This window comes from Loxodonta africana, chromosome 7, assembly GCF_030014295.1.
Source record: "Loxodonta africana isolate mLoxAfr1 chromosome 7, mLoxAfr1.hap2, whole genome shotgun sequence".
NCBI lineage: Eukaryota > Metazoa > Chordata > Mammalia > Proboscidea > Elephantidae > Loxodonta > Loxodonta africana.
Window position 1 is genome coordinate 18,093,803 of NC_087348.1, and position 22,280 is coordinate 18,116,082.

Below are 22,280 nucleotides of genomic sequence, written 5' to 3' on the forward strand. Positions count from 1 at the left end.
AAGGGTCATATCATAGCCTGCCTAGAATGTGAATGATTGTTAATCAAGGAGAAGTGAAAGATTCAAGATTCAAGGACCAAGGGTGGCTTTTGTATTGAGATGCCCTCTCATGCTAGAATCATGGCAGCCACAATAAGCCATGAACTGGGCATGGCAGGAGACCTCCGGCTTGGTTGGGAACATGGAGCCTCTACAAAACCAGCTGTCAATGGGTCATCTCTGATTCATGGCAACCCCACATGTGTCAGAGTAGAAGTGTGCTCCGTAGGATTTTTGATGGCCTTGACTATGAGGTGCCTTTGGTGGACTCGAAGTTCCAATCTTTCAGTTGTAGCCAAGCATATTAACATTTTGCACCACCTAAGGAAGCCTGTCGCATTCTGGTCTCTAGAGGAGTATAAAAGTAACTTTTCTGCCTCCCTCTACTCTTCCTCCTCAGAAATAAAGCACAGGTGATGCTGGGAGACAAAATCATCAGCCTCTCAGAAAAATAAAGATTTTAGAGGAGAGAGACTATGACCACACTTCTGTTCTCATGGTAGAGCTCAAATACCATTATCTTGTGTTTTCTCATCTAGCCATAGGTACTTCATATGATGATTCACCAATGACGTTGATAGAGAACATATCAGAGGTGACTGAATTCATTCTCATGGGGCTAACAGATGCCGTAGAACTGCAGGTCCCTTTATTTTTAGTCTTCACTCTCTTTTACTTCATCACTCTGGTTGGGAACCTGGGGATGATCACGTTGATACTGTTAGACTCTCGTCTCCACACCCCCATGTACTTTTTCCTCAGCAACCTCTCCCTGGTGGACTGTGTTTATGCCTCAGCAGTCACTCCCAAGGTGATGGAGGGGCTCCTAACAGGAGATAAGAGCATCTCCTACAATGCGTGTGCTGCCCAGATGTTCTTCTTTTTAGCTTTTGACGCTATTGAAAGTTTTCTCCTGGCTTCGATGGCCTTTGACCGCCACGCAGCAGTGTGTAAACCCCTACATTACACCACCACCATGACAAGTACTGTGTGTGCTTTACTACTCACTGGCTCCTACGGCTGTGGACTCTTGCAATCTTCCATCCTTGTTGCTTTGACTTTCCACCTCTCCTTCTGTCATTCCAATGTGGTTAATCAATTTTTCTGTGACACCCCACCACTGCTGGCTCTCTCTTGCTCTGATACTTACATAAATGAGATAGTGCTCTTCACCTTGGCAGCTTGCAATGTCTTTTTTACTCTCTTGGTTATCTTGAACTCTTACCTGTTCATTTTTATTGTTATCCTGAGAATGCACTCAGCTCAGGGACGAAAGACAGCCTTTTCCACCTGTGCTTCCCATCTTACCACTGTCTCCATCTTCTATGGAACAATTATCGTCATGTACTTACAGCCAAGTTCCAGTCATTCCACGGACACAGACAAAATGGCATCTGTGTTCTACACCATGATCATCCCTATGCTGAATCCTGTGGTCTACAGCCTGAGGAACAAGGAAGTCAAAAGTGCCTTCAAGAAGGTTGCTGAAAAAGTCAAGTCTTCATTGGACTGAGCCCATTCATTAGAAGTAGCATACAAACCATGTAAAGCTTCTATTGGACCTCTAACCTGCTACCATTGAGACAATCCTAATTCATGGCGACCCCATGAGTGTCAGAGTAGAGCTATACTCAGTAGGGTTTTCAATGGTTGTAAGTTCAATTCTTTTCTTTAATATCTCTGAGAAATTCCTTCCAATATGAGGTCTGTTCTATTCATGATTTGGGAATATGACTAGGTTGGAGAAAATTTGAAGTCTTTTTCCAGAAATAGGATTCTACTTCTATCTTAACATCAAAATTATTATCCTAGGTGTTATAGGATCCCACGCTACGTTACTCTATTGGTATAAAGTGATTTGCAGGTAAACCTCATAAAGGCATGACTCCAGAATTACTTTTGCAATTCAGAATTCAAAAGAACTCGGTGATTCTTGTGCTGTGATTCTAGATTCATAGAGCTGTGATTCTTAGATATTAGTGCTCAAAAAAAACTCTGAGATTATATTTAAATGCACATTCCTAGGAACTAAATCCAGATCATCTGATTTAGCACATCTCTGATGAAGCCCAGAAATCTGCAGAATTATCCCTCGTTGTCAACATCTACCAGGATCCTGAACTTATACAGCAAGAATTCCAGTGGTGAGCTTGGATAATGAGGGATGCCATGTAATCTAAATCTATTTAGTTCCTGAATTTCAAATAACAGAGATCAGAATGCAAGGGACTCTTCCATCCAAAAATGTATCCACACTTGTTCCTTACCTGAGTGGTGCAAACAGTTAAATGTTCAGCTGCTAACCTGAATCATGGTGACCCCATGTGTTGCAGAGAAGACTCGTACTCCACACCTTTTCCATGGCTGTGATCTTTTGGAAGCAGGTCATCAGGCCTTTCTTCCAAGGCACATCTGGGTGAGTTGGAACTACAGTCTTTTAGTTAATAGCTTCATTGATCTTCTAGTGGCTGCTAAATTATTTGCATATGCTACCCTATTCCATTCGCAGACTAACTATGAGAGGGACAACCACATAGAGAAGAGGAAAAAGAGGTTCAGATGTGAAATACCATAGGTAGAAGCTGGAAGACCCGGAATTTGAACCCAATTCCTTGGGAATCCAAAACAACCTTTCTGGTTTAGCTCAGGTAACAAGTGTTGAATATTCACAACACTTTGCAGTGGGCATAAACAATATTAAGATGAAGAAAGTGGTCCTTTTTAAAGGACCACTGGACTTCTTAATATAACACAATTATCTTTGTAATTAAAGCATTAGAAGGGCTGCAAGGAACATGAGAGAATCTGAATGATATTGACCTTGCATTTTCCTTGAGCTCTCTAAATCTCCTTCATTCTCCATAATCTGAAGCTATCCCAAATCCTTACTCTTTCATCACAGCTCTAAGTAGGCGCATACTTAACACGTCTAGAAGGCACTAGGTTAGCTTTTGAGGCTGTCAGAGGAATATAGAAGGGATTGGAGCCCTTGCATTTTGTCCATGTGTTTACATTACTTACAATGAAGCCCTCATTATCTGGGAAGGCTTGTCATCCTTGTTTTCTAGAAGCTTTGTGCTACAAAATGGGAATCTTCACTTGAATAAAGAAGCCAAGCTGGAAAACTTGCATGCTCCAGTGAACATCTACTTTCGGGAATGTTGAAGACAATAAACCATAAAATTTGATGTGCTCAACATCACCAAATCCTCACTGTCCCATTCCTTCACTGAGAAGAAAGAGGAAGGGGACATTAAAACATGAATATATGCCCTGATAGCTCCCCGCCCAGGCCTCTCCACTCCTGATGGGTGGGTGTGAGATGTTAGTCACCTGGAGCTGAGCAGCACACACAGCAGGAAAATTTAGTCAGGGATTTAATCAGCTCTAACACCCTGTGTTGAACAGCAATAGAATAATGTACCAACTTATACGCATCTTGTTTAGTGCACTTCTGTCACTTCTTAGTAAAAATGATCAATGAATCCTACAACTAGAAGTTTCTCTCTGGATTATTTTCTGGGAATGGAAGCACCAGGAACAGCAAAATGAGCTCTAGCTCTCCTCCAAACTGCTAGCTATGACCTTGACTTCTAATAAGATGGTTAATTCAAGATGAAGAGTGAGAGGGAACACTTTCCTGTGTGCCAGAAACATGAAATAATATCCTTGGCCACCCAAAGTGGTTCACTCAGGCACAATCAAAACCATAAAGTCAAGATGGGGTTTTCTAAAGCTAAAAAATGAACTCTACAAGTGCCATCTGATGGGAATTGTAAGCCCCTGAGGATGGGCATTAGGCCATACTCATCTCTCTCATCCTCTACCTGGTGGTACAGTGGTTAAGTGGTAGTCTGCTAACCAAAAAGTCAGCAGTTCGAATCCACCAGCTGCTCCTTGGAAACACTATGGGGCAGTTCTACTCTGTCCTATAGGGACGCTATGAGTTGGAATTGACCCAACAGCAATGGGTTTACTACAACTATGAGGAGCCCTGGCGATGCAAACAGTTAACTGCTCAGCTACTAACCAAAAGGCTGGCAGTTCATACCCACCCAGCAGCTCTGTGGGAGAAAGACCTGATGATCTTCTTCTGTAAAAGTTACAACTAAGAAAACCCTATGGGGCAGTTCTACTCTATCATATGGAGTCACTGTGAGTTGAAATAACTCAATGTCACCTAACAAGAATGACAAATACTACCACTACCTGTTTCTCTTGAGCCAAAACAGTTCCAGCTCATGGCAAACACAAGTGTGTCAGCGAAGAACTGTGCTCCCTATGGGTTTTCAGAGCTGTGACCTTTCAGAAGCAGATTTCTAGGGCTTTCTTCCAAGCTGCGTCTGAGTGAGTTTGAACCACCAATCGTTCACTCAGTAGTCAAGCACTTAACAGTGTATGCTGCCCATGGACTTATTGTTTTCTTTATAGGAGTCATTAAATGCTTATTCAGTGAAAAATTAAATGATTATGTGAATTAATAAATGAGAATATGAGTGACTAAATGATTGGATGAGTGAGCAAATAACGAATGAATGTGTGAGAGGAAGGGGGAAATGAAATGAGTGGATATGTCAACAACAAGCTGGATTCCTAATGCTTGATCACAGGATTCAAGAGCTGTTCATTGTATGTGCCTGGAGCAACCTTCCTTCCTCCCACATCTCATGGAGAAATAAACCATGTACCTTTTCAACAAATAAGCCCAATGCTTAAATCTTAGGATAAAACCCACGTACCATCCACCAGGCTTTTGGGGGTATTTCTATCCCCACACAAATTCGGGAAATATAAACTTTCAGTTTGAGTCTGATCAATCAAGAGAATATAGCTCATGGTGTCTTAAACTCTTACAGGAACATCTCTACTAGTGAAGATCTATTTCGATTGGCCTGAGGATTGGAAATGTAAGCAGAGAGGATGGGAACTGGCATCCACTGAAAACACTCTTTGTGTGCCAGGCTAGTGCTAGATGGTCCCTACCTAGACGAGACGACTCAAAAAAAAAAAAATTGTCGTCAAGTTGATTCTGATTCATAACAATCCTATAGGATAGAACTGCCCCATAGGGTTTCCAAAGAGTGGCTGATGGATTCAAACTGCTGACTTTTTTGCTTAGCAGCCATAGCATGCCATAGCTCTTAACCACTGTACCACCCGGGCTCCGTCTAGATAACAGTGGGAGCTTTTCTCCCTTATGGGGGCCTCACGTATTGAAGAGTCAATCCTTGCAAAGTCACATCTCCAGAACGAGGCTGCTTTTTTCTAATCAGTTTTCATTAGATTGATAAACATCCAGAAAAGAGATCTTTACAACCGTAGAGAAAACTTTACAGTGAACATGCTTAAAATACTTCTAAGTTGGGAGGGTCATACATCCAGCATGAATTCTTCATCCTGAACACATATATTTCAGTTGTACAAGTGTAATGATTAAGAGCAAATGCTCCAACAGGAGACAGCTTGGGTTAGAATTCTAATAATTTCTCTGGGCCTCAGTTGTCTCTTCTGCAAAATGGGCATACTAACAGTACCTACTTCATGAGATTACACAGAAGTTTAATGAGTTACTGCAGTTTAGACACTTAGTATAGTGCCTAGTATACTGTAAAGAAAATAAATAAAGGTTGCATTTTTTTTTTTTATTCTCTTTGCAAAAGCAAGGAAGAGAGAGGAACCATACTTCTGGTCTTCTTCCACTTCAGAGCCTACTTTTTTCCTCCCCTCATGAAAGTGCTTGAACTTTTTAAACTGGAAAAGTGCTCTTGTTCTCCCTCTACCGGAGAGGCACCTTTATGGGTCCAAGGTCCTTACCAGGAAACCACAAGAAGGATGGAATTTCTCTGCCTGACTTAGTTTAACCCAGTCAGTCAAAATATGTTTCACATTGTGACATAATCTCAGCCATAGACACAATCATTTCATTCTTCTCTATTTGATGTGTACAGGAAATCTGTTGAGAATGAAGGACTTTTCTGTACGACTGCTACTTCTCTTCACTACTACTAAAGTATAAATGGAAAAAAAAAAACTTCAAAAAATAACGATATTGTAATATTACCTGACACCTGTCCCTGAAACACATACACACATCATATAGTCTCTTCTTGTCTCAAGGTTCTCCGAGAGCTGTTGTTGTTAGGTGCCATGGAGTCAGTTCTGACTCATAGTAACCTTTATACCACAGAATGAAACAGCACCTAGCCCTGCACCATCCTCACAATTGTTGTTATGCTTGAGCACATTGTTGAAGCCACCGTGTCAATCCATCTTCTTGAGGATCATCCTCTCTTTCCCTAGGTAATAGCATTATCTATAATGCACTAGAATAATGAATAAACCATGGACTGCCAAAAACACAAACAAATCTGTCTCGGAAGAAGTACAAACAGAATGCTCCATAGAAACAAGGATGGCAAGGCTATGTCTCACTTACTTTGGACGCGTTATCAGGAAGGATCAGTCCCAAGAGAAGGACATCCTCTTTGGTAAAGTGGATGGTCAGTGAAAAAGAGGAAGACCCCCAACAAGATGGATTAACGCAGTGGCCCCAACAATGCACTCAAGCATAATGATTGTGAGAATGGTGCCGGACCGGGCAGTGTTTCTTTCTGTTGTATGTAGGGTCGCCACTGTGAGTCGGAACTGACTGGATGGCACCTAACAACAACAACATAAGATTCTAATGGAGAGAGACATTTGTGCTTTGCAGTAGCATATGTGTATTTTAACGCTAGCTTTTCCAAGACAGTACTAAATTTTTTTTTAACTTTTATTGTGCTTTAAGTGGAAGTTTACAAATCAAGTCAGTCTCTCATACAAAAATTTATATACATCTTCCTATATATCCCTCCCCAACATGTCTGTCAGTTTGTCGTACTGCGGGGTTTGCGTGTTGCTTTGATGCTAGAAGCTATGCCACCAGTGTTCAGATAGCAGCAGGGTCACCCATGGAGGACAAGTTTCAGCTGAGCTTCCAGACTAAGACAGACTAGGAAGAAGGACCCAGCAGTCTACTTCGGAAAACACTAGCCAGTGAAAATCTTATGAATAGCAGTGGAACATTGTCTGATATAGTGCTGGAAGATGAGCCCCTCAGGTTGGAAGGTACTCACAAGATGACTGGGGAAGAGCTGCCTCCTCAAGGTAGAGTCGACCTCAATGACGTGGATGGAGTAAAGCTTTCGGGACCTTCATTTGCTGATGTGGCATGACTCAAAATGACAAGAAACAGCTATAAACATCCATTAATAATCGGAACCTGGAATATACAAAGTATGAATCTAGGAAAATTGGAAATCGTAAAAAATGAAATGGAAAGCATAAACATCGATATCGTAGGCATTATTGAGCTGAAACGGACTGGAATTGGCCTTTTTGAATCAGACAATCATATAGTCTACTATGCTGGGAATAACAACTCGAAGAGCAATGGCATTCATTCATTGTCAAAAAGAACGTTTCAAAACTATTGTCCTGAGATTATTTCTAAACCTTAAACCAAAAATATTCCCTAAAGTCTTCTTTAAACCAAACAATACTTACCTTAATTAGTGAAGAATGCCAGTTTTGACACTGTCTTTTTAAAGAACTATCTGTATGAGATCAAATTGACAACAGCAACTTGAAAGTTTAGATAGGAAGCTTAGCTGCAGTGAGTTTAACAGTGAAGGAATTATTCAGAAAAACAGTGTGAGAATGGTTGCACCACTTGAAGAGTATAATAGATGTCAACAAACTGTACAGGTAAAAATTGCTGAATTTGTGTATGTTTTGCTGCAGGCATTTCAAACAATGACAAAACGAAAATTTGAAATAGAAAGGAGTGATAATTCTCTTCTATGAAAATGATAAGAATGGAGGATTAATTTAGGGGTCAGGTGTTGCTGTATAGAAAAGAGAAAAGTATTCAAACAGCAATTCTTCAGCAGTAAGTCAGGTAGATATTCTGTAAATAAATAAGTTAATAAGAAAGACTGTCATTCTGGAGAGACTCTGTGGGTCTGAGAAATAATTAGGTAAGAAAAAGCTTACATGAGCTCTCAATGTCACCCAAGCCATAGCTTTCGGTGAGATTTTTATTTTTAGCACCCAAGTTGTCTGTGGCTGCTGCTGTGACGCCTGGAGGCCCATTCCTTTAAGCTTCTTTTCCCTCATAAGCATTCCCAGCCATGATGCAAACATTAGTCTCTCAGCTCCAGTTCAGGACACATTATGAAGGCCAGCCTGGATTCAGGAGCCTCGTGAGATATCCACCCGATGGACATCAAGTGTTTCCCCGGAGACTTGTGTAAACAGATCACTGTCTCTGCCTTGATATTTGCAAGAGCACAAGTCTACATTCTGCTCCACAACTTAGAGCTCCAGAAGTAGGGAAGGAGTTTCTCCAGTGTGATGTCTTCCTGGACGGGCACTTCAAGTCAACAACATAGGCAAGAAGGTGTTCTATACCCACACTTTTGGGACTACATTCCACTGTTCCTAGGAAACAAGTAAGTATTAGGAAAATATAAAATTATACCCAATTAGAGTATAAAGGTATTCTAGGAGATCCCATCATTTTATTTTACAAATGAGAAAAATGAAAGTTAAGTGACTAGAGAAATGATACCCTGTTAGCTTGTAGCCCCCTCACTCCTAGTCTGTTGCTCTTTCCCCTCTAACACGCTGCTCTCTTTCACCCAGATTTACATGCTCATTGCTATCACATGTCCTCATAAACATGGTTTAAAATGAAAGGAGATTTTACTCAAAGGCAGGAAGACAGTGCCTCCTAACTGCACTCAGTTTAGAACATGCTATAAGAGTAGTAGGCAATTGTCCTGCCTCCCTCCTGGAATTTCAGAAGCTGTAACACTGCCAACGTATATAAAAAAAAATCTATAGGGAATCTGAATTTTTGAGCCATTTTCTTTGGTAATATCAAAGTTTGGACTTTCAATTTGGCTGGCTGAATATCCTGCAGAAACCAGGAATGGATGGCTCAGATAGGCTGGTTTAAAAAAATTATTCTTGTTTTATACTTTTGAAATAACTTTCATATTCATTGTCATTTCAGAGCACGATAACACCCTATCAAGGAGTTGAAGAAAGTATTTTCTTTTTTGAATTAAAAAGATCGAGTCAGTGGCAGGCCTATACCCAAGTGTTTATCCATAAATTAGGATTCAAATTGTCTTTGTGTTTATAGTGTTCTCCTAACCTATCATCTCTACACCTCTGAATTCCTGGATTAAAAGGAGTTTTTCACATTTTCTTATATAGAAGTATAGATGAAGAAGCTGATCAGTGCACTGGCCACTCTCAGTGTTTCAGTATGATACAGAAATCAACTTTAAAAAAAAGAAATGTAAACAGACAAACATGTTCCTGTGTTTGGGCCCAATCTGGAAATTCTAACAAATATAGACCTCTAAGAATTGATGAGCCAGGAAGTGACTTCATGGTCTAGCAAATTCTTGGCATTTCCATGAAAATATTTATAATTCCTTAGAGATACTTTTGTTATGGCCTTTATCACTTTTGAGGAATGGTTTGAAGAGCTGGCTCTCTCTACCGTCATTAAAGAATCAGGAATCATGATATTCATTTTGTAATACAAGGTCCTGGTAAATAGTTGACATCTTTGGAGAGTCATCTAGAAAGGGAACTAGTGCTGAATATACTTGTATGCCAAGCTTTGTGTTAGTAGGATTCTTGTGTCTTTTAGTTCTTCCAGCATCTTAATTTAATCTTTCCCACCCTGTGAAATAGGTGCACAGGTGTTATATGAACTTGGTATTTCACAGAGAATGAAACTGAGATTCAAGGAGTGAATGTAATATTCCTAAGACTATAGCTCATCTAGGTTGCTGTTCAGCGAGTAACACTTATTTGCACAATTAGAAAAAGTATATCCTTGTATTATACCTGGCCAAATGGTCACCTTAGATTCTTCTTCTAAATGGTAGTGTTATATCTGTAATCTGATTCATTGTTTCCTCCAACTCCTTCTTTTAGGGCTCAAATCTGCCCATTTTATTATTACCAATTATTGTTGCACCTTAGCACCTAATTAAGATTTGGATATTGAGAAGAATCTTACCAATAAATGACACGTGTCCCCATGTAGTTTCCTGCTTATACCTCTGTGCTTATCAGATCATGCCTTTATCCATGGAGTTTTCTCTACCTGGTATAACACTATTAACAGCAGTAGCAGTAGTAATAGCTTACACTATTGAGTAGTTGCTGTTGTGTATTGATTGCTACTGAGTATTGTGTGTGTCCAACTTAAAAGGTTAAACCTGTTATCATTCCCATTTGAAAGATGAGAAAACACAGAAAGGTTAAGTAACTCTCCGATTATATTCAGCTGAGTGCTTAAGATTATGGATTTTAGACCACGCTTCATGCGCTGAAATCCCAGTTTTACCAACAGCTTCGTTACTTGTGGAAGGGATTTACCTCTTTAAACTTCAGTTCCTTTCTAAGCAAAATGGGAATAATAATAGCACCCGCCTCACAGAGTTGCTAAATATATTTAAGAGTTAATATATGTGAACAAATTAGGACAGTTACCTAGCACATACTAAGAACTTTATAAAATATTTGTAATTAAAATAACTAATCATCATTATTGCTACTTCAACGGTCTCCAAGCCACAACTCAGAAGGTGTCATTTCCAGAAGGTGTTCCTGTGCCCCTAAACTGGGCTAAAAATGCCTCCTTTCTGCTCAAAGCACCCTGGGCATCCCCCTCCTGAGGCAATTCATTACAATTGGCATACCCGCTTGTATACAGGTTTTTCCCACTAGGCTGTTCTTTAAAAAAAGGGTCCCATCATACCCTGCCTGGAATGGGAAGGATTGTTAATCAAGGAGAAGTGAAAGATTCAAGACTCAAAGTCCAAGAGTGGCTTTTGTGTTGAGATGGCCTCTCATGCTATAATCATGACAGCCACAAAAAGCCACGAGCTGGAGGTAAGCACAACAGAACCTGCTGGGACATGGCTAGGGGCCTGTGGCATGGTTGGGGACCTGGAGCCTCTAAAAAACCAGTTGTCAATGAGTCAGCTCTGAAACATGGCAACCCCCTCGTGTGTCAGAGTAGAAGTGTGCTCCGCAGGATTTTCGATGGCTGATTTTTCACAAATAAATCTCCAGGCCTTTATTCTGAGGTGTCTCTGGGTGGACTCAAACTTCCAACCTTTCAGTTACCACCTGAGAATGTTAACTATTTCCACCACCCAGGGACTCCGGTCCCATGCTACTCTCTAGGGGAGTATATAGTAACTCTTCTGCCTTCCTCTATTCCCTCTCTTCAGAAATAAAGCACAGGTGATGTTGGGAAAGGAAAACATCAGCCTTTGAGAAAAATGAAGATTTAGTGGGGAGAGAAAATATCTAAAATTTGGCCTCTAGCTTTTGCAAAGCTGCTCACTTAGTTTTAGAGTTACTGCAAAAGGCCAACACACCACTAAGGGTGTGCAAGAGATTGCTAAACTTCCTTCAGGCCCCAGTGGCTGAAGTGAAGCACCCAATTAAAGGCCTTCATGGATTAAAGAGAAAATTGTATGTGTCCCTAAATCAGGACCACAAGGTGCTGTGTACCTTCAGCTATCATGCACAAGGTGGTAAGGGGCCCTAATAGATGGAAAATGCATTTGACACGGCTTGTCACCGTTATCTACCAGTGACTGGCCAAACATTTGCTGCATTTTACTTTCTGCTGATTAAACTTTCTATTATCAATAAGAAATAGAATATTTCAAAGGATAAGTATGCTTGCAAGACATTGCAAGTAGTGACAATTTCCTTCCGGTGTAGTGTAGTATGTACTTCCAAGTATGTCATATACCAAGCAAGGCGGAATGTGCCCACAAGTCAAAATCTGGATCTCTGTGGCAACCACGGTCAGCAGAGACATTCTAGACCCTCTCCATGCCCCTTCCAAATGAATGACCTCACTCACCCTACCTGTGCCCAGAATTTGTTCCAGCTTCTTGGACAGAAGATCCTGCCCTGGACAGGAAACTGGTGCATGTGAGCAAGAGACACAGGTCACACTTCATTTTCATGGTAGCATTCAGATAGCATTATCTTGTGTTTTCTCATCTTGCCGTAGGTACCTCACATGTTGATGATTCATCCATGACTTTGAAGAACATCTCAGAGGTGACTGAATTCATTCTTGTGGGGCTCACAGATGCCATAGAGCTGCAGGTCCCTTTGTTTTCACTCTTCACACTCATTTACTTTAACACTCTGGTTGGGAACCTGGGGATGATCATGTTGATTCTGGTAGACTCTCGTCTCCACACCCCCATGTACTTTTTCCTCAGTAACCTCTCCCTGGTGGACTGTGTTTATGCCTCGGCAGTCACTCCCAAGGTGATGGAGGGGCTCCTAACAGGAGATAAGATCATCTCCTACAATGCCTGTGCTGCCCAGATGTTCTTCTTTGCAGCCTCTGCCATTACTGAAAGTTTCCTCCTGACCTCAATGGCCTTTGACCGCCATGCAGCGGTCTGTAAACCCCTACATTACACCACCACCATGACAAGTACTGTGTGTGCTCTACTGGTCACTGGTTCCATGTCTGTGGACTCCTGCAATCTTCCATCCATGTTGCCTTCACATTCCACCTCTCCTTCTGTCATTCCAATGTGGTTAATGACTTTTTCTGCGATATCCCACAACTACTGGCTCTCTCTTGTTCTGATATCTACACAAATGAGGTTGTGGTCTTCACCTTGGCAGCTTGCACTATAGTTTTTAGTCTCTTGGTTATCTTGAACTCTTACCTGTTCATTTTTATTGCTATCCTGAGAATGCACTCAGCTGAGGGAAGAAAGAAAGCCTTTTCCACCTGTGCTTCCCACCTCACCACTGTCTCTGTCCTCTATGGGACAATCATCTTCATGTACTTACAGCCAAGTTCAAGTCATTCCATGGACACAGTCAAAGTGGCATCTGTGTTCTATACTATGATCATCCCCACACTGAACCCTCTGGTTTACAGCCTGAGGAACAAGGAAGTCAAGAGTGCATTCAAGAAGGTTGCTGAAAAAGTAAAGTCTTCACTGGGCTGAGCCTCTTAATTAGAAGTAGCATGCCAACCATGTAAAGCTTCTATTGGATCTCTACCCTGCTTCCGTTGAGACAATTCTAACTCATGGCAACTCCATGTGCGTCAGAGTAGAGCTGAATTCCATAGGGTTTTCAGTGGTTGTAAGTTCAATTCTTTTCTTTAATATCTCTGAGAAATTACTTCCCACATGGGGTCTGTTCCATTCATGCTCTGGTAATAAGACCAGGCTGGAGAAAATCTGAAGTCTTTTTCCAGAAATCGGATTCCACTTCCATAGTAATATCAAAATTATTATCTCAGGTGCTATAGGATCCCACACTGCATTACTCTATTGGTCTAAAGTGATTTGCAAATAAGCCTCGTAAGTGTATGACTCCAAAATTATATTTGTAATTCAGAATTCAAAAGAACTCTGTGATTCTTGTGCAGAGCATAAAGCTGCAGTTCTGGATATTAGTGCTCCAAAAAAATCACTCTGAGATTATACTTAAACGCACATTTCTAGGCGCTAATTCCAGATCACCTGATTTAGTATACTTATGGTGGAGTCCAGAAATCTGCAGAATTACTCCTAATTATCAACATCAACCTGGATCCTGAACTTATACAGCAAGAATTCCAATGGTGAGTTGGCATAATGAGGGATACCATGTAATCTAAATCTATTTAGTGCCTGAATTTCAGATAAAAAAGTTCAGAATGCAAGGGACTCATCCATCCAAAAATAAATCCACATGTATTCCTTATCTAAGTGGAGCAAACAGTTAAATGACTCATGGCGACCCCATTGTTGCAGAGTAGAATTGCCCTCCATAGCGTTTTCATGACTGTGACCTTTTGGAAGCAGGGCATCAGGCCTTTCTTCCAAGGCACCTCTGGGTAATTTTGAATTTCCAGCCTTTTAGTTAATAGCCTAGAGCTTAACCATTTATGCCACCCACAGACTTGGTTTATCATCTGGTGCCTGCTAAATTATTTGCATATGTTATCTTATTCCATTCCCACACTAACTATGAGATGGACAATCATACGGAGAGGAGGAAAAAGAGGTTCGGACATGAAATTCCGTAGGTAGAAGCTGACAGACCCAGAATTTGAACCCAATTCTTTGGGACTCCAAAACACATGCTTTCCAATTTAGTTCAGCTCACAAGTATTGAATATCCACAACACATTGCAGTGGGAATAAACAATATTAAGATGAAAAAACTTCCACTTTTTCAAGTGGACTTCTCAATATAACACGATTATGTTTGTCATTTAAGCATTAGAAGGGTTGCAAGGAACATGAGAGAATTTGAATGGTATTGACCTTGTATTTTCCTTCAGTTATCGAAATTTTTATTGTTGATAATCTGAAACTATCCCAAATCCCTACCCTTTCATCACAGTTCTAAGTAGGAGCATATTAAACAATTCTAGCTTTTGAGGCTGTCAGAGGAATATAGAGGGGATTGGAGCCCTTGTGTTCTGTTCATGTGTTTCCATTACTTACAGTGAAGACTTCGTTTTCTGGGAACACTTGTCATCCTTGTTTTCAAGAAGCTTTGTGTTACAAAATGGGAATCTTCACTTGAGTAAAGAAGCCAAGGTGGAAAATTTGCATGCTCCAGTGAGCATCCACTTTTAGGGATGGTGAAGACCACAAACCTTAAAATCTGAGGTCCTTACCTTCACCAAATCCTAAAAGTCCCATTACTTCATTGAGAAGAAAGAGGAAGGGACATTAGAAGATGAATATGTGCCCTGATAGCTCCCTGCCCTGGCCTTTCCAGTCATGAGGGGTGGGTGTGAGGTCTTAGTCACATGGAGTTGAGCAGGACACACAGCAGGAAAATTTAATCAGCTCTACCACCCTGTGTTGGACAGCAATAGAATAATGTAACAAATTATACACAGCTTGTTAAATGCACTTCTGTCACTTCTTTGTAAAAATGATCAATGTATCCTACAACTAGAAGTTTCTCTCTGGATTATTTTCTGGGAATGGAAGCATCAGGAACAGCAAAATGAGCTCTAGCCCTCCTCCAAATGGCTAGCTACGACCTTGAATTCTAATAAGACAGTAAATGCAAGATGAATAGTAAGAGGGAATCCTTTCCTATATGCCAGAAACATGAAATAATAGCCTTGGTCACCCAAAGTGGTTCACTCAGGCACAATCAAAACCATAAAGCCACTATAGGGTTTTCTTCAAGTTAAAAAATGAACTCCACAAGTGCCATCTGATGGGAATTGTAAGCTCCTGAGGATGGGTATCAGGCTGTACTCATCTCTCTCTTCCTCTACCAGGTAGTACAGTGGTTAAATGCTGTTCTGCTAACCAAAAGGCCAGCAGTTCGAATCTACCAGCTGCTCCTTGGAAACACTATGGGGCAGTTCTACTCTTTCCTACATGGCCATTATGAGCTGGAATTGACTTGACAACAATGGCTTTACTACTACTGTTCCTACCACAACTATGTGGCTCCCTGGTGGTGCAAGCAGTTAAGTGCTCAGATGCTAACCAAAAGGTTGGCAGTTCAAGCCCACCCAGCAGCTCTGTGGGAGAAAGACCTGATGATCTTCTTCTGTAAAGATTACAGCCAAGAAAACCCTATGAGGCAGTCCTACTCTGTCATAAGGAGTCACTATGAGTTGAAATAACTCAATGGCACCCAACAAGAACGACATATACTACTACTACCTCTTTCTCTTGGGCCAAATTCATCTCAACTAATGGCAAACACAAGTGTGTCAGAGTAGAACTGTTCTCCCTATGGCTTTTCATAGCTGTGATCTTTCAGAAGCAGATCTCTAGGGCTTCCTTTCAAGCTGTTTCTGAGGGACTTTGAACCACCAGTCTTTCAGTTAGTAGTCAAGAACTTAACCCTGTATGTTACCCATGGACTCATTGTTTTTTTTATAGGAGTCGTTAAGTGTTTATTCAATGAAAAATTAAATGAATATGTGAATTAAGGAATGAGGAAATGAGTGACTAAATGATTGGATGAGTGAGCAAATAATGAATGAATGTGTGAGAGGAAGGGGAACTGAAATGAGTGGATAGGTCAACAACAAGCTGGATTCCTCATGCCTGATCACAGGATTCAAGAGCTGTTCATTCTATTCAGAGACAGGGCATCTCTCATATCACCCCCACAATCTTCCTTCCTCCCACATCTCATGGAGATGAACCATGTGTCTTTTCACCAACTAAACCTAGTGCTTAGATCTCAGGATAAAGTCCAGCTTCCATCCAGCAGACTTTTTGGGGTATTTCTAGCCCTTCGCAAATACAGGAAATAAAAATAATCTGTTTGAGTCTGATCAATCAAGAAAATATAGATCATGGTGTCTTAAATTCTTACAGAAACATCTCTACTAGTGAAGATCAATTTGGATTGGCCTGAGGATTAGAAATGTAAGCAGAGAGGATGGGAACTGGCACCCACTGAAAGCACTCTTTGTGTAACAGGCTAGTGCTAGATGGTCCCTACCTAGACGACTTAAAAAAAAAAAAATTGTTGTCAAGTTGATTGTGGTTCATAACAATCCTATAGGATAGAACTGTCCCACAGGGTTTCCAAAGAGTGGCTGATGGATTCAAACTGCTGACTTTTTTGCTTAGCAGCCATAGCATGCCATAGCTCGTAACCACTGCACCACCAGGGCTCCGTCTAGATAACAGTGGGAGCTTTTCTCCCTTATGGGGGCCTCACATATCGAAGTGTTAGTCCTTGCAAAGTCAGATCACAAGAACAAGGCTGCTTTTTTTCTAATCAGTTTTCATTAGATTGATAAACATCTAGAAAAGAGATCTTTACAACTGTAAAGAAAACTTTACAGTGAACATACTTAAAATACATCTAAGCTGTGAAGGTCATACATCCAGAATGAATGCTTCATGCTGAATAAATGTATTTAAGTTGTACAAGTGTAATGATTAAGAGCAAATGCTCTGATAGGAGACAACATGGGTTAGAATTCTAATAATTTCTCTGTGCCTCGGTTGCCTCTTTTGCAAAATGGGTGTACTAACAGTGCCTACTTCATAGGATTACAGAGAAGTTTAATGAGATACTACAGTTTAGACACTTAGTATAGTGCCTAGTATACTGTTAAGAAATAAATAAAGGTTACATATTTTTATTATTCTGTTTTCAAAAGTAACGAAGACAGAGGAATCATCCTTTTGGTCTTCTTCCACTTCAGAGCCTATTTTTTTCCTCCCCTCATGCAAGTGCTTGAACTTTTTAAACTGGACCTGGCTTTTGTTCTGCCTCCACCTGAGAGGCACTTTTATGGGTCCAATGACCTTATCGGGAAACTACAAGAAGGACGGAATTTCTCTTCCTGACTTAGTTTAACTCAGTCAGTCAAAATATGTTTCACATTGTGACATAATCTCAGCGATAGACACAATTCATTTCATTCTTCTCTCTTTGATGTGTACAGAAAATATGTTGAGAATGGAGGGCTTTTATGTAGCACTGCTATTTCTCATTAGTAGTACCAAAGTATAAATGAAAAAAAAATTCACATAATACTGATATTGGTAATATTACATGACAACTGTCCCTGAAACACATACACACACCATACAATCTCTTCCTGTCTCAAGGTTCTCTGTGAGCTGTTGTTGTTTGGTGCCATAGAGTTGATTCTGACTCATAGGAACTCTATATACAACAGAATAAAACACCACCCAGGCCTTCGCCATCCTCACAATTGTCGTTATGCTTGAGCACATTGTTGCAGCCACTGTGTCAATCCATCTTGTTAAGGATCTTCCTCTCTTTCGCTAGGTAACAAAGTTATGCCTCTGTAATGCTCTAGAATATTGAATAGACCATGGACTTCCAAAAGAACAAACAAATCTGTCTTGGAAGAAGTACAAACAGAATGCTCCTTAGAAGCAAGGATAGCGGGACTATGTCTCAGACACTTTGGGCATGTTATCAGGAGGGATCAGTCCCTGGAGAAGGACATCATGCTTGGTAAAGTAAAGGGTCAGTGAAAAAGAGGAAACCCTCAACAAGATGGACTGACACAGTGGCTGCAACAATGAGCTCAAGCATAACGATTGTGAGGATGGTACAGGGCCGGGCAGTGTTTCTTTCCATTGTATGTAGTAGGGTTGCCACTGTGAGCCGGAACTGGCTGTATAGCACCTAACAACAACAACATAATGTTCTAATGGGGGAGAGACATTTGTGCTTTGCAGTGGCCTATGTGTATTTTATCAGTAGCTTTTCCGAGACAGTACTAATTTTTTTTAATTTTTATCGTGCTTTAAGTGAAAGTTTACAAATCAAGTCAGTCTCTCATACAAAAGTTTATATAAAAAAAATTTTTTTTTTTTTTTGCTATATATCCCTAATTCTTCTCCCCCTAATAGGACAACACACTCCTTCCCTCCACTTTCTCTTTTCATGCCCATGCAGCCAGCTTCTGACCCCCTCCACTCTCTCAATCTCCCCTCTAGACAGGAGATGCCAAGATAGTTTCAGGTATCTACTTGATCGAGAAGCTCGCCCTTCACCAGTATCATTTTCTATCCCGTAGTCCAGTCCAATCCCTGCCTGAAGAGTTGGTTTTGGGAATGGTTCCTGTCTTGGGCTAACAGAAGGTCTGGGGACCATGACCTCTGGGCTCCTTCTAGTATCAGACTATTAAGTCTAGACTTTTTATGAGAATTTGGGGTCTGCATCCACTGCTCTCCTTCTCTTTCAGGGGTTCTCTGTTGTGTTCCTTGTCAGGGCAGGCATTGGTTGTAGCCGGGCACCATCTAGTTCTTCTGCTCTCAGACTAATGTGTCCCTTTCTGTCCTTGGGCTCATAATTACCTTGTGTCTTTGATGTTCTTCATTCTCCTTTGCTCCAGGTGGGTTGAGATCAATTGGTGCATCTTAGATGGCTGCTTGCTGGCATTTAAGACCCAGACGCCACTCTCCAAAGTAGGATGAAGAGTGTTTTCTTAATAGATTTTATTATGCCAGTTGACTTAGATGTCCCCTGAAACCATGGTCCCCAAAACCCTGCCCCTCCTATGCTGGCCGTGGAAGCTTTCAGTTTATTCAGGAAACTTCTTTGCTTTTCATTTAATGCCGTTGTGCTGACTTCCCCTGTATTGTGTGCTGTCTTTCCCTTCACCTAAAATAGTTCTTATCTACTTAGTGAAAACCCCTCTCTCTCCCTCCTTCCCTCCCTCCCCACTCTCCTAACCATCAAAGAATATTTTCTTCTCTGTTTAAACTATTTCTTGAGTTCTCATAAGAGTTGCCTCATACAATATTTGTCCTTTTGCAACTGACTCATTTCACTCAGCATAATGCCTCCTGGATTCCCCCATGTTATGCAATGTTTCAAGGATTCGTCATTGCCCGTTATCAATATGTACTATTCCATTGTGTGAATATACCATAATTTATTTATCCATTCATCCCTTGATGGGTACCTTGGTTGCTTCCATCTTTTTGCTATTGTAAACAGTGCTGCAATGAACATGGGTGTGCATATATCTGTTTGTGTAAAGGCTCTTATTTCTCTAGGATATATTTCAAGGGGTGGAATTGCTGGATCCTAAGGTAGTTCTATTCCTAGCTTTTTAAGGAAGCCCCAAATCAATTTCCAAAGTGGTTGTACCATTTTACATTCCCACCAGCAGTGTAAAAGTGTTGCAGTCTCTCCACAACCTCTCCAACATTTCTTACTTTGTGTTTTTTGGATTAATGCCAGCCTTGGTGGAGTGAGATGGAATCTCATTGTAGTTTTGATTTGCATTTCTCTAATGGCTAATGGTCGTGAGCATTTCCTCATGTATCTGTTAGTTGAATGTCTTCTTTAGTGAAGTGCCTGTTCATATTCATTTCCCATTTTTTAATTGGGTTGTCTTTTTGTAGTTGAGTTTTTACACTCTCATGCAGATTTTAGACATCAGACACCAATTGGAAAGGGCATAGCTAAAATCTTTTTCCCAGTCTGTGGGTACGCTTTTTACTCTTTTTGTGAAGTATTTGGATGAGCATAGGTGTTTGATTTTTAGGAGCTCCCAGTTATCTGGTTTCTCTTCTGCCCTGTTACTTAATGTTTTGTATACTGTTTATGCCTGGTATTAGGGCTCCTAGCATTGTCCCTATTTTTTCTTCCATGATCTTTATCTTTTTAGATTTTATATTTAGGTCTTTGATCCATTTTGAGTTCATTTTTGTGCATGGCGTGAGGTATGAGTCTTGTTTCATTTTTTTTTTGCGGATGGATATCCAGCTACGCCAGCACCATTTGTTAAACAGACTGTCTGTTTCCCCTTTTAATTGACTTTGGGCCTTTCTCAAATATCAGCTGCTCATATGTGGATGGATTGATGCCTGGATTCTCAATTCTGTCCCTTTTGTTTATGTATCTGTTGTTGTACCAGTACCAGGCTGTTTTGACTACTGTGGTGGTATAACAGGTTCTAAAATCAGGTAGAGTGACGCCTCCTAGTTTGTTCTTCTTTTTCAGTAATGCTTTACTTTTCCTGAGCCTCTTTCCCTTCCATATGAATTTGATTTGTTTCTCCATCTCATTAGAAAATGTCCTTGGAATTTGGATCAGAATTGCATTGTATCTATAGATCACTTTTGGTAGAACAAACGTTTTTACAGTTTTGAGTATTCCTATCCATGAGCAAGGTATGTTTTTCCACTTATATATGTCCCTTTTGGTTTCTTGCAGTATTGTCTTGTAGTTTTCTTTGTATCAGTCTTTTATACCTCTGGTAAGATTTGTTTCTAAGTATTTTATATTCTTGAGGGCTACTGCAATTGGTATTGATTTGGTAACTTCCTCTTTGACGTTCTTTTTGTTGGTGAAGAAGAATCCTACTGATTTTTGTAGCTTGGTTGTTCTTTTGGCAGTCCATGGCATATTCAATATTCTTCAACAACACCATAATTCAAAGGTGTCAATTATTCTTCAGTCTTTCTGATACATTACCCAGACTTCACATGCATATGAGCAAATTGAAAACACCAAGGCTTGGGCCAGGAGCAACTTACTCTTTGAAGTGGCATCTTTGCTTTACATTGCTTAAGAGGCCTTTTGTGACAGAGTCACCCAATGCAATGCATCGTTTGATTTCTTGACTGATGCTTCCATGGGTGCTGATTGTAGATACACATATAATGAAATCCTTGACAACTTCAAACTTTTCTCCATTTATTTTTATGTTGCTTATTTTTTTATTAATACAGTTGTGAGGATTTTGTCTTCTTTATGTTGAGGTGTAATCCACACTCAAGGCTGTGGTCTTTAATCTTTATCAGTAGGTGCTTCAAGTCCTCTTCACTTTCAGTAGGCAAGATTGTATCCTCTGCATAATGCAGGTTGGTAATGGGTTCCTCCAATCCTGATGCTCTGTTCTTCATCACATAGTCCAGCTTCTTGGATTATTTGCTCAGCATACAGATTGAATAATTGAAACGATACAACATTGACCCACACCTTTCCTGACTTTAATACACTTGGTATCCTCTTATTCTGTTCAAATGACTGCCTCTTAATCTATGTGCAGTTTCCTCATGAGTACAATTAAGTGTTCTGGAATTTCCATCCTCTGTTTTTGCAATAGTATCCATAATTTGTTATGACCCACAGAGTTCAATGCATTTGCACAGTCAATAAAACACAGGTAAACATCTTTCTGATATTCTCTGCTTTAAGCCAGGATCTATTTGACATCAGTAATGACATTCCTGGTTCCATGTCCTCTTCTGAATCTGGCTTGAATTTCTGGCAGTTCACTGTCGATGTACTGCTTCAGCTGCTTTTGAATAATCTTCAGCAAAATTTTACTGGTGTGTGATATAAATTATATTGATCAATAATTTCCATGTTTGGTTGTATCCCCTTTCTTTGGAATAGACATACAATGGATCTCTTCCAGTCAGTTGGCCAGGTAGCTGTTTTCCAAAATTCTAGACATAGATGAGTGAGTACTTCCAGCCCTGAATCCATTCATTGAAATGTCTCGATTGGTATTCCACAATTACTGGAGCCTTATTTTTCATCAGGGCTTTCAGTGCAGCTTGGACTTCTTCCTTCAGTACCATCGGTTCTTGATCATATGCTACCTCCTGAACTGGTTGAACTTTGATCAATTTCTCACAGCTCCCATAGTACAACAAACTAGCAGACACCTGGAGCAA

At 40.5% G+C, this 22,280-nt stretch overlaps 1 protein-coding gene and 1 pseudogene across 1 annotated transcript; both read left to right on the forward strand.

The window, feature by feature from the left end:
• The first annotated feature begins 607 nt into the window (after positions 1 to 607).
• LOC100662059 (olfactory receptor 5B12-like) lies at positions 608 to 1,552 on the forward strand. Its single transcript, XM_003421404.3, has one exon. The coding sequence runs from the start codon at positions 608 to 610 to the stop codon at positions 1,550 to 1,552; it is 945 nt and encodes a 314-aa protein (XP_003421452.3).
• A 10,548-nt stretch (positions 1,553 to 12,100) lies between these two features.
• On the forward strand, positions 12,101 to 13,112 carry LOC100661775 (olfactory receptor 5B12-like; annotated as a pseudogene).
• The last annotated feature ends 9,168 nt before the right edge of the window (positions 13,113 to 22,280 follow it).